The following is a 12,499-nucleotide window of genomic DNA, read 5'->3' on the forward strand; positions in this document are numbered from 1 at the left end:
ACTGGTTATTGCAGAGAAAAAAATGCAATCTGCAGAAAAGGAAAAGTCTGCAGCAGATAGATTCTGTCCTTGAGCTGCAATCTGGTTTATGCAGAGAGGAAGAAGAAATTCTGCAGCAAAGAGGGTGTTTGCAGCAGATGGCTTGTGTTTTTGGTGAGGTTGGGTGTGAGACTTTTAAGTATGTGTGATTTTAATCTTAATATGGTGGTAAGTGAGTCATTTTTGCAGTCTTGAGCTTCTTTGGGTTGTAGGATTCAAGGTAAAAATGCTGCATTTTCTTGGCAAAACTTGGAGACTTCATTTCATCATTTGTGGTTAGATGCAACTTCATGCAAATTTTATGGAGTTTTATGTGCTAAATGTTGATTTGCAGAATTTGTCTTAAAATGGCATAGTTCTCAAAGGTCTTTTATGTAGGATCCATTTTTACATGCTTGTGTGATGCCTTTTTGATATACTTTGTATATATTGATGTGTTTTTGGTGAAACTTCTCATGGTTTATGCTTCATGGAATTATATTTCTTCATTTTAGGGTATTTTTCACACTTGCAAATCATGTTCCTTTGCAATCTTAATTTTGTTGAATTGTGCATAAGCAACTGCATAGCTTATGCAATCCTGCATAACCACAATTCTTGCCATTTTTCACCTTTATTGCAAGTGCATAAGGAGAGTGCATAGCTTATGCAACTCTGCATAACCTCATTTTGTCAAATTTCATATCTGTCAAACCTTGCATAAGGTGAGTGCATGACTTATGCACATTTGCATAACTTCAAATCCTTCATTTTCTCTCTCTGCCGAAGTTTGCATAAGGAGAGTGCATGACTTATGCACCTCTGCATAACCAAAAATCCAAAACTCCAAAACTTGCCGAAGGGTGCATAAGCAGAGTGCATAACCTATGCACTTCTGCATGACCAGAAACCCAGAAAAATCAAACCTGCCGAAGGGTGCATAAGGAAGGTGCATAAGTTATGCACTTCCGCATGACCAGAAACTCCAAAAAATTCAAACTTGCCGAGGGGTGCATAAGCAGAGTGCATAACCTATGCACTACGCATGACCAAAGAACACAGAAAAACCAAAGTTGCCGAGACCTGCATAAGCAATGTGCATAGCCTATGCACTTCTGCATAACCAAAGATTCTGAATTTCAAAACCCACCGCAGAGTGCATAAGCAGAGTGCATAAGCAGAGTGCATAGCTTATGCACATCTGCATGACCACCAACCAAAATTCCAAAAATTTCCAAACAGTGCATGAGCAGAGTGCATAACCTATGCACTTCTGCATGACCCGATTTTCTGAACAACCACTTTTGCCGAGAGATGCATAAGGGGAGTGCATAACTTATGCACTCCCGCATGACTTCGCTCCTCAAAATTTCAAGGGTCACCGAAACTTGCATAAGGAGAGTGCATAACTTATGCACTTCCGCATGACCAAAAAAAAAAAAAAAAAAAAAAAAAATTTTGCAAATATTTTACATAGCCTATGCAACCCTTATTGCCACTCATGCAGAACCGCACGGCTTATGCACCCTACTTATGCACATGTTCTGGAAAAGTTAAAACCTGCTGAGACTTGCATAAGGAGAGTGCATAACTTATGCACTTCCGCATGACCAAAAAAAAAAAAAAAAAAATTTGCAAATATTTTACATAGCCTATGCAACCCTTATTGCCACTCATGCAGAACCGCACGGCTTATGCACCCTACTTATGCACATGTTTTGGACAGAACGTTACTCTGCATAACTCTGACCTCTTATGCATCACCATTATTCCTTGAATTCTCATCTGCTCTATACTGTAACTCTTTCCTTTTGCTCTTAAATTTCACAATTCCTGGTACTTTCTCTTTACTTTGAATTTTGATAATGCACTACTTGAGACATTGAGGACAATGTCTAATTTTGAGTTTGGGGATGCACATTCATTTTGATTTTTGCTTCATTTTTTTCACATTTTGAGTATAGGAACATCTCATCCCATTTCATTTACATATATTGTAAATATTTTACATATACATCCATACATACATATACATAACACATTTACACACACATTATACATCACTTAGAAATTATACACTTTGCACACAAATAGACTTCTTCCATTTAGTTAATGCATTGCTCATTTTTAGGAATCATGCATCATGCATTAAAATCTTTTGCCAAATCCCTTGAGTATTGAAAAGTTGCCTATGAGAGTGATTTGACTTACCTTTAGTTGGGTTTGTGGATTGAAAGTTTCCTAAGAGGTGCAAAGTTTTGAAGTGTCTATCCCTTGCCTATATCTTCTTAGCCAAAAAGTCACCCAACTAGTCCTTTAGAGATTGGAGTGTTTAGAGGGAGTTATTGGATATAAGGTAGTCAAATGATGTCTCACCAATCCTAGAACAAATTTTCTAAACCTTTCAAGGCGAAATATCAGCTTATACTTGAAAAGAGAGATGATTAGGCATTCTTTGATTTAAACCTTCTCATTTTAAACCTTTGACCCTTTTTCCTAATTAAAATTGACCTTTGAAAACCCCTTTGAGCCTTTTTATCCCTAATTTTTCTTGAAATCCTTATTGCTACCTAGCCAATGAACCAAACACTCCAACCCTTTTCATGAGAATAATATTGAATATTAGGTACACTTTCAAAAAAAAAAAATAAATAAATAAAAAGAAAAAAATATACAAAAAAAGGGAGAAGAAGTGCTTGTCATCTTGTAAAAGTGCTAGTATATGTGCTTTTCACTATTGCCATTCAAAATGAAAGAAATCCACCCAAAGTATTAAAAGAAATGAGTTTGGGGGTGGCATTTTTAGGGACAATCATCAAAAGAAAATGCAAAATACAAGTCTAAAGTATCAAAATGTCCCTCCATTTTTATGTGTTTTGTAAACTATGCTAGCACTTGACAATTCTCATTGTGTACTTCTCTCCTCCATATATATAAAAAAAAAAAAAAAGAAGAAAAAGAAAAAAAAATTATAATAAAATAAGAAGTGTACCTTATGTTTAAAAATTGAAAATATTCTCATGCTTTGAATACTTTTTACCCATCTTTCTTTTTAGCCTCATTTTGAACCCCATGGCCCCATTACATCCCTAAAAAGACCTTTGATCTCTTGATAGTACTTGCTACATTAGTGGAGATAGGAGTAGGGAATTTGCCTATGGGATTGGAAAATCATCCATTCATTCATTTAATTCCATCATTCTATATAGAGACACTTTGACTATTGATTGTTCTAGAATTCCTTTTGAGCATAACTCTCTCTTTTGATTGGTTGGTTTGGGGATTTTGAATGATAATTGACTAGATGGCTAAGCGGTGAAAGCTTGGATAAGCATTAGATTCTTTGCATTTTGAAGGATGGGTATATGGATTGTTGGTATGGCTAAAGGTGTGTTTAGTTACTTTAATAGGTAATTTTCATAGCTCTTTGGATAAGGCACCCCTAAAAATTTTGCATTACATTTTTAAGTTTGCTTGAGGACAAGCAAAAGCTTGAGTTTGGGGGTATTTGATGCATGCATTTTGCATAGTCATTTAGGTCTAATTTTATAACCATTTTTATTTGATTATTAGCCATTTTTAGCTAATTTCATTAGTTAATTAGTTAGTTTTTCATAGTTGTCAATTTTGCATTAATTTGTAATTTTTACTTTGTTTTGTAGGAAAAATGGTGTTTTTGAAGGACTGAAGAGAATTTTGCCATTGAGGAGTGTCTTCTACAGCCAAAGATGTCAAAAACAAGTTTTCAAGCTGAAATATGCATTGACCAAATTGTGCATAACTTGCCGCATAAGCTATGCAGATCTGCATAAGGAGAAAGATCATCATTCCAGAACCGGTGAAATGTGCATAAGGAGACAAAGATAGCTTATGCACATTCTCGCCTCCCTTATGCACCTTCACGAATTGTGCATAACCTATGCACCAAGTCATGCGATTCGCATAAGTGACTCATCAGCAGTAGCGCATAAGGGACTGCATAACTTATGCGATCCACTTATGCGATCCATAAAGAGTTCATTAATGAGTGTGAAGATTCCCTCAATCAATTCCTCCTAGAACATACTATTTTAGGGCTCCATGTCAGAAAAATGCTATAAATAGTCCCATTTTCTCATTTTAGAGAGGAGGCAAGGAGAAAAGAAGAAGAGGAGAAGAGAGGCAGAATTTGAGGAGTCATTTTCACCTTCCACACCATTTTTAACCAAGATTTGCAGATTTCTTCCTTCCTTTACATTTTTCTACATTTCTAGTGTTTAATTTCTTACTTCTTAGCTTAGATTAGAGCTTTATTTCCATTTAAATTCAGAATATCTTGTAGACATTATGGGTAGTGAGTAGTTTCATTTTGATTCTGGAGTAAGGGATGTAATATTTTAGTTATTTTTGTGGATTTGAACTGGGTTAGTCCCAATTTAATGAATTTATGAGGTTTAATCCATTTCTTGTGTGCTTATTCACATGCTTAATGAAGGGCCCCATTAAGTTATGTTCTTAATCCTTGGTTGAAGCACCGAAAGGAGAAAACCAAGTGATAGTTAATCAAGAAATTGGACTTAATTAACTTAGATCTAGAAATAGACTAAGGGTTAAGAGGGTTTTAATAGATTGATTAAAGAACCTAATGGGTCTTGGTTAATTTTAACTCCACGAAAGTAGGATTAAGTTAATTAAGGCACTCTTTGTCTCACTCGAAAGAGTTTTCAAAGGATTTTAGAATTAATCTCCTTTAAACCCATAAATTTCATGGATTGGGCTAGCTAGGAAAATCCCAAAATAGCTTGAATATGAAATCGAACTCGAATCGCCTTTTATCATTGTTAATTTCTAATCGAATTTAATTACTTGCCATTTTGAATATTGCCATATTTGAATTTGCTTTATTTTAATTTGATGCAAATTTAGTTAAATCATTACATAGTTGAATAGATTATTAATTTTGCATATATAGATTTCATACTCCAATACCCATCAATTTATTACTTTAATTTCAAAAATAGTCCAAATTAGTTAGCATTTTTTATATCAAAAATTCAATCATTAACACAACTCCTCGTGGGAACGATATCTTTTCTATATTACTTGTACGACCCGTGCACTTGCGGTTGGGACGCATCAGCAACTCTGTCACCGGATTTGGATGTATACTCTAGTAAAACATACAAAATTTTACAAGCCACTATCCATACAAAATACCTCTAATCCATGTATTTCAACTCTTTGGACTTGTGCAAAGTGAAAATAAAGAGAACGATCGAGGCAGAAATTGCAGAGGGAATTTATTTGATTTTATCTGCATAAGGCTTGTCATCTTGACATCTGCTATGCAAGAAAATCATACAAAACATTTCCTACAATTGTGATCATCCACATGGTAATGTAATAAATCCCAGATACATGCAGCTAAGCACAACCCATGCGTACAAGTATTTGAACCCTGAAGGTTTTTAGGGAAAAGCACATTGTTCGTTCTAAATTTTCTGGCTCGTTTTTGCATCACCTCACTATCACATACGATCTAATTAGATGCTGAGGAAGCCCTTTTCCTTCAGGTTCTCAATAGTGTCCTTGAGAGTAGCTTCCAGAGGAATGAAGTTGATACCCAAAGTTTTTGCTTTCTCTTTGGATACCTTGACATGTGGCATGAATTGAGGTTTATCATCACATCTGCAATGTTTAAACAACACATGGATTTCAATGTGGGAGAAATTGCAGTTAGAGAACAAGAAAGCTCAAAAAGACAAAAAAAAAAAAGTAACAAGTTATTTAGGACATTGGTGATAAATGAAAGTTTTTGTGCACAATTTTACTTTTTAAAACCATAGAATTAATCTTCAGAATGTTTCTCAACAAACTCTCTCACAACTGATCCTAACAGCTTACTTGAATTGCTCATGTAACCCCAGAAATGTTATCCAAAAGAAGATGGCCAACATAAAATGAGTGTCATTCGAATTGCAGAAAACAATCACTTACTTTGCAGGAAGTTGCAAGGAGGGAAAATGCTCATGGACAATCTTCACAAGTTCAGAATAGTGCGACACATTTGCAACTAAACAATATCTGCCATAAGCTGAAGGAATCTCAAAAGCTTGAATATGAGCTTCTGCAACGTCCCTAACATCAGTTGATCCGTAATATTCGTTGGGGTATGTCTGAGCTCCTGCACCAAGAAAACTAAGACGTTCTATCAAAGAAAATAAAGAATAATCTTGTTGCAAGGCAGACTGGTTCAATCAGTGGGGATAAATTTGAAATTTCTTGGTTAGTTCCAAAACAACCAGAATGAAGGGAAAAAAAAATCTATAACTGGATTGAAAGTGGGCTAAGTTTAGTTGAGTTATATAAAATAACCACGTATTTACATATATATCATCTTCTAGCAATCCTTTTTGTTTGGAAGATTACCATTTATAATTCTTATATAATTAAACGATTGCTGTATACTACCATTTACAAGATTAAAAATCATCGCCACACTGGCATTAAGAGTTGGCTGTAAGAGAGGGCCAATCACATATGCTGGATGTATTGTAACCAAGTCAATTGCATTCTCTTTTGCAAAATTCCAAGCAGCCTTTTCCGCCAAGGTTTTTGCAAGCATATACGAAAGCTGAAAAGAAACTAAATTAAGTGGCATCAGCATATAATAAGATGTAGAGAACAACAGAGAAAAGAACAGAGATGGTTCTTTTATGTTGCTTTTATATCTCTGGAAATAACTAATACTTTAAAAAGATTGAAGATAAGATTTTGTAAACCAAAATAAATAAGTTTATAAAGTACTAAGAAATTAGCACAAAAGAACACCTTCATTTCCTTACAAACTGCTGGATCCGAATGCCAAGTCTCATCTACCACCACATCAGGGGTCTGAGGTTTTCTGTCAAACATAACTGTCGCCATAGAAGATGTTATAATCACTCTCTTGATAGATTGAACTTTTGTGCATGATTTAAGAACATTAAGTGTTCCTTTCACTGCTGGATCAATTAGTTCTGCCTGAAACCCAGAAAATAAAATGGGAATATTTCTTGCAGGTCGTGTGAGGCAATGAAGAAAATGTATTAGGCCTCAAAATTATAAGCATAAGGGCGCTGATCAGCTAATTATCTGCTATATATAACCCTTTACACAAAGTTTAATGAATTTGTTAACCTATCAAGAAGATGGAAGGTATTTGAAAGGTATGAGAGAGGAACCTGTGGATCAGTGACTGCAAATAGTACAGGGGATGCAGTATGGAAAACTCCTTCGCATCCATCAACTGCAGCATCAAAAGACCCTTCTTCCAGTAAATTTGCTTTGAACAAATGAAGCCTTTCCTTAGCTCCATCAAGTGCAAGTAAGTGATCTGTTTTCTTTGGATCACCTGTGTCACATTTAAATAGAATTAGCTAAATTAGTGCGCAAAGTTCAGCATTAGTTATATTTCTCAGTCCGTGGATTCAATTCTCAGTCTGAATGATTTTTTCCTGTATATTTAGAGGGTGGCTTTGTTGTGATGATAAAGTTACACCATTTATGACTTGGAAGTTATGGATGTACATCAACCTTACCTAAAGCCGAAAAGTATGGGATGCTTCATGCACTAGTCACCTTTATATAAATGCTCTAACCACAAATTCTTGAAATTTTTCTGACTGAAAGTTTCCAATATAATTGTAATTCACAGTTCAAAACAAATGTAACGAGAAAGGGGGAAAAAACCAGAATGAAAGAAAAACAAAGCACGGTTGGCTTAATTAATGCACATACAAGATAATTATCAGCAAGATTGTAGGTTTAATTTCCTAGAACTTTCCAAAAGAAGAAGATTCCTGTGCAAAACCACTCAGCCAATATATGGCTAAATTTGGTTAAAAAAAAAAAAGCCAAAAAACAGTACTTTGAAGGAGAAGTTGAGACCTGTGTCACGAACAGTGGCTTTAACGATATAACCCCTTTGGAGTAATCTCTTAATCAGCCATGAAGCTATGTAGCCTGACCCTCCTGTTACACACACCACCTTCCCTTCTCCACACATCCTCCCTGTAGTTCTCTCTAGTAAAGAAAAGCAATAAAAATGAATGGTTGCTGTTTTCACCGTATATTGCTTCTCTGTATGTTTCTTTATAATGGAATTGATGAAGAGATGAAGTGCATATATTAGAATACTATTTGATAGTTGTATTTTTCTTTTTTTTTTTTTCTTTATTTTATTCTTTTTTTGATGATTGGATCGATTGATACCCACCTCAACTAGCTATTTTTAATGTCAAAATTTCAACTTGCAAATTAAATTTTCTGTTCCTTTCATTTCCACTGTTAATTTGTCATCAAGCATGAAATAAGAGTAAAAAAAAAAAATCTATTATTGGAAAATATTTTTCAAATGTGTCTAGGATGGAGAAATTCCTAGTTGTATTATGCAACTCCGTCACTGGATTTGGATGAATACTGTAGTAAAACATACAAAATTTTACAAGCCACTATCCATACAAAATACCTCTAATCCATGTATTTCAACTATTTGGACTTGTTTCAAAGTGAAAATAAAGAGAACGATCGAGGCAGAAATTGCAGAGGGAATTTATTTGATTTTATCTGCATAAAGCTTGTCATCTTGACATCTGCTATGCAAGAAAATCATACAAAACATTTCCTACAATTGTGATCATCCACATGGTAATGTAATAAATCCCAGATACATGCAGCTAAGCACAACCCATGCGTACAAGGATTGACCACAATCTTCTGTGACGACATTAATTTACTATTCAGGAAGATGGTGAGCAAGTGAGCATGTCTTTCACATACAATCTTCAATAACAATTGGAGAAATTCAAAACGATATATACAAGTATTTGAACCCTGAAGGTTTTTAGGGAAAAGCACAATGTTCGTTCTAAATTTTCTGGCTCGTTTTTGCATCACCTCACTATCACATACGATCTAATTAGATGCTGAGGAAGCCCTTCTCCTTCAGGCTCTCAATAGTGTCCTTGAGAGTAGCTTCCAGAGGAATGAAGTTGATACCCAAAGTTTTTGCTTTCTCTTTGGATACCTTGACATGTGGCATGAATTGAGGTTTATCATCACATCTGCAATATTTAAACAACACATGGATTTCAATGTGGGAGAAATTGCAGTTAGAGAACAAGAAAGCTCAAAAAGACAAAAAAAAAAAGTAACAAGTTATTTAGGATATTGGTGATAAAGTTTTTGTGCACAATTTTACTTTTTAAAACCATAGAATTAATCTTCAGAATGTTTCTCAACAAACTCTCTCACAACTGATCCTAACAGCTTACTTGAATTGCCCATGTAACCCCAGAAATGTTATCCAAAAGAAGATGCCAACATAAAATGAGTGTCATTCGAATTGCAGAAAACAATCACTTACTTTGCAGGAAGTTGCAAGGAGGGAAAATGTTCATGGACAATCTTCACAAGTTCAGAATAGTGCGACACATTTGCAACTAAACAATATCTGCCATAAGCTGAAGGAATCTCAAAAGCTTGAATATGAGCTTCTGCAACGTCCCTAACATCAGTTGACCCGTAATATTCGTTGGGATATGTCTGAGCTCCTGCACCAAGAAAACTAAGACGTTCTATCAAAGAAAATAAAGAATAATCTTGTTGCAAGGCAGACTGGTTCGATCAGTGGGGACAAATTTGAAATTTCTTGGTTAGTTCCAAAACAAACAGAATGAAGGAAAAAAAAAATCTATAACTGGATTGAAAGTGGGCTAAGTTTAGTTGAGTTATATAAAATAACCACGTATTTACATATATATCATCTTCTAGCAATCCTTTTTGTTTGGAAGATTACCATTTATAATTCTTATATAATTAAACGGTTGCTGAATGCTACCATTTACAAGATTAAAAATCATCGCCACACTGGCATTAAGAGTTGGCTGTAAGAGAGGGCCAATCACATATGCTGGATGTATTGTAACCAAGTCAATTGCATTCTCTTTTGCAAAATTCCAAGCAGCCTTTTCCGCCAAGGTTTTTGCAAGCATATACGAAAGCTGAAAAGAAACTAAATTAAGTGGCATCAGCATATAATTAGATGTAGAGAACAACAGAGAAAAGAACAAAGATGGTTCTTTTATGTTGCTTTTATATCTCTGGAAATAAGTAATACTTTAAAAAGATTGAAGATAAGATTTTATAAACCAAAATAAATAAGTTTATAAAGTACTAAGAAATTAGCACAAAAGAACACCTTCATTTCCTTACAAACTGCTGGATCCGAATGCCAAGTCTCATCTACCACCACATCAGGGGTCTGAGGTTTTCTGTCAAACATAACTGTTGCAATAGAAGATGTTATAACCACTCTCTTGATAGACTGAACTTTTGTACATGATTTAAGTACGTTAAGTGTTCCTTTCACTGCAGGATCAATTAGTTCTGCCTGAAATACAGCAAAACAAAATGGAAGTTTTTGTGAATACACGGTTTATGAACAGTGGACAAACCAGATAATACCTCAAAATTATAAGCATAAATGACACCGGGATAGAAATTTAAGCAGAAAAAGAATTAAAATGGCCATACAATAACAAAGCTAGAGCTGATAACCTCCTGCAACCAACTAAAATGGCTAATGTTTATAATTCAAAACTGATGCATCTATATGTTGTTACTGATTTGAGTAGAACTGACAAAATTTCTTTTATAGGGGTAAGGTTTGCAACCCCATTGTCATCGAGTCTAGATTTTTGGAAAAAAAATGGCTAATTGGACCAATCCTAATCCATCATGAAGATATAGGAATATAATCAAAAGGTATGGGAAAGAAACCTGTGGATCAGTTGCTGAAATTAATACAGGGGATGCTGCATGGAAAACACCTTCACACCCATCAATTGCAGAATCAAAAGACCCTTCTTCCAGTAAATCAGCTTTGAATAAATGAAGTCTTTCCTTAGCTCCATCAAGAGCAAGCAAGTGATCTGTTTTCTTTGGATCACCTGTTTCATATATGAATAGAACAATTGACATGAATGAGATTTTTCATTGAACTTTATCTAATTTGGCAAAGAATTAGCAAGAATTAGGTTAATCAAACAACATTAATTGAATTTCATGATTCTTGTGCATACAACAAACAATAAATGTTTGAAAAGTTTCCTGATTAAAAAAAAAAAAGTAGTTCCTACATGGTTGGTATTCACACTACACATAATGTTACAGAAATGCAACAGAATCAAGAATTATAAGAAGAAGAAAAATATCCAAAACAACTTCCTGATAACAACTGAATAATCAAATTAAGGTTAAAAAGAGAGGAAAAACAGACAAAGAAAGAGAGATACTGACTTGGGTCGCGAACGGTGGCTCTGACTGTATAACCCTTTTGCAGCAAGAAATTAACTAGCCATGAAGCTATGTAACCTGACCCCCCTGTTACACATACCACCTTGCCTTCTCCGCTCATCCTGTCTGTGTCTTGTGTGTGCATATGGAGGGGTGGGTGGTAGGCTACTTATAAAATCTAGAAAATGGGGGACCACTTTAATTCTGTAACAATTTAAGAGGAATTAGCCACTTTTATTTGCGGATATTAAGGAATCCAAGAGACTGGAAAAGGATTATAATTTGAAAGAAAGAATTAAAGAATGCCATAGATTAATGTTTGAACATGTTGAATTAGAGTGTCTCATATTAAGATTATTATTGGATATTTAAAAACAAATGGAAGGATATTATGCGCAGAGAGGCGGGTGAAGCGGTGTGGAGCAGAACCACATCGTTGTACCATCAATAGACAGTTGGGATAGTTAAGGTGCGGGGGCAACACTCATTATTGTATTCTGCTATATACAGGAAATGCTAAAATGATGAATTGCAGATTTTTTTTTTTCTCATAGTAAGAATACTGCAGCGGCTCCATGGACGTAAATACATTGCCAAATGTAAAATCTATGTTCTTTTATTTTAATTGCTCCATTTTTGCTTCGTTTAATCCCACTCTCGTACTTCTCTCTCTCTCTCTCTCTCTCTCTCTCTTTCCTAGTTGGTGAAATTTCTCAAACAGATAGAAAGAGGAAGAGAAATTCATAAACATACAAAACCCTTTTGCAATCTCCAACATTTGGCTGGAGTTTGAGTGGGAATGCAACCATTACAGAAATTTAACAAGCAACATGTTCATATTTCTTCATTTTTCATAACTTGTGCGGGAAATCCTCGTAAAAAGTTCAAAATTATTGCTTTCAAATCAAATTTGTCACTTACTGATGCTCTGTGGGGATTATTGTGGATAGAGACCTTGAATTGACAAAGAAAATATCAACATGCCAAGATCCTTCCATGCAGCAAATGTGGGGATGTGGTTTCAGGTTCTAGTTTCACTTCTCACTCAAGACCTCTGTTTGTGATCAACCAACAACACCAAAACTAGATAATTGTGTATGATCATAAGTGTCACATCAGAGTCAATAGTTAAATGATCGAGAGGCTTGTGAACTGGAACAGTGAA

General features: G+C 34.9%; 2 protein-coding genes across 4 annotated transcripts; both read right to left on the bottom strand.

Moving 5' to 3' along the window:
• Positions 1–5,301: 5,301 nt before the first annotated feature.
• On the bottom strand, positions 5,302–8,166 carry LOC131173412 (phenylacetaldehyde reductase-like). Its single transcript, XM_058135749.1, has 6 exons — positions 7,927–8,166; positions 7,221–7,390; positions 6,829–7,020; positions 6,469–6,631; positions 5,995–6,181; positions 5,302–5,685 (listed from the first exon to the last, which is right to left on the bottom strand). The coding sequence occupies exons 1-6, from the start codon at positions 8,042–8,044 to the stop codon at positions 5,541–5,543; spliced, it is 975 nt and encodes a 324-aa protein (XP_057991732.1). The 5' UTR covers positions 8,045–8,166; the 3' UTR covers positions 5,302–5,540.
• Positions 8,167–8,563: 397 nt separating this feature from the next.
• LOC110659965 (phenylacetaldehyde reductase) lies at positions 8,564–12,499 on the bottom strand. 3 transcript variants are annotated; one of them, XM_058135746.1, is made up of 7 exons: positions 12,256–12,499; positions 11,338–11,538; positions 10,819–10,988; positions 10,238–10,429; positions 9,836–10,040; positions 9,404–9,590; positions 8,564–9,101 (listed from the first exon to the last, which is right to left on the bottom strand). In XM_058135746.1, the coding sequence occupies exons 2-7, from the start codon at positions 11,477–11,479 to the stop codon at positions 8,957–8,959; spliced, it is 1,041 nt and encodes a 346-aa protein (XP_057991729.1). In that variant the 5' UTR covers positions 11,480–11,538; positions 12,256–12,499; the 3' UTR covers positions 8,564–8,956. The 3 variants fall into 3 exon arrangements, with proteins under 3 accessions (XP_057991729.1, XP_057991728.1, XP_057991730.1); XM_058135745.1 differs by lacking the exon at positions 12,256–12,499 and having other exon boundaries at positions 11,338–11,996; XM_058135747.1 differs by lacking the exon at positions 12,256–12,499 and having other exon boundaries at positions 9,878–10,040; positions 11,338–11,984.

This window comes from Hevea brasiliensis, chromosome 14 (genome assembly GCF_030052815.1).
Source record: "Hevea brasiliensis isolate MT/VB/25A 57/8 chromosome 14, ASM3005281v1, whole genome shotgun sequence".
Lineage (NCBI taxonomy): Eukaryota > Viridiplantae > Streptophyta > Magnoliopsida > Malpighiales > Euphorbiaceae > Hevea > Hevea brasiliensis.

Excerpts from the sequence above, each read along its gene's own strand:
- LOC110659965 (XM_058135746.1), bottom strand. The coding sequence starts at position 11,479 with ATGCACACACAAGACACAGACAGGATGAGCGGAGAAGGCAAGGTGGTA. Across the intron at positions 10,989-11,337 it reads AGCCACCGTTCGCGACCCAA|GTGATCCAAAGAAAACAGAT; the intron begins GTCAGTATCTCT and ends TATATGAAACAG. Across the intron at positions 10,430-10,818 it reads TTTCAGCAACTGATCCACAG|GCAGAACTAATTGATCCTGC; the intron begins GTTTCTTTCCCA and ends GCTGTATTTCAG.
- LOC131173412 (XM_058135749.1), bottom strand. The coding sequence starts at position 8,044 with ATGTGTGGAGAAGGGAAGGTGGTGTGTGTAACAGGAGGGTCAGGCTAC. Across the intron at positions 7,021-7,220 it reads TTGCAGTCACTGATCCACAG|GCAGAACTAATTGATCCAGC; the intron begins GTTCCTCTCTCA and ends TCTGGGTTTCAG. Across the intron at positions 5,686-5,994 it reads TCCTTGCAACTTCCTGCAAA|ATGTGATGATAAACCTCAAT; the intron begins GTAAGTGATTGT and ends TAAACATTGCAG.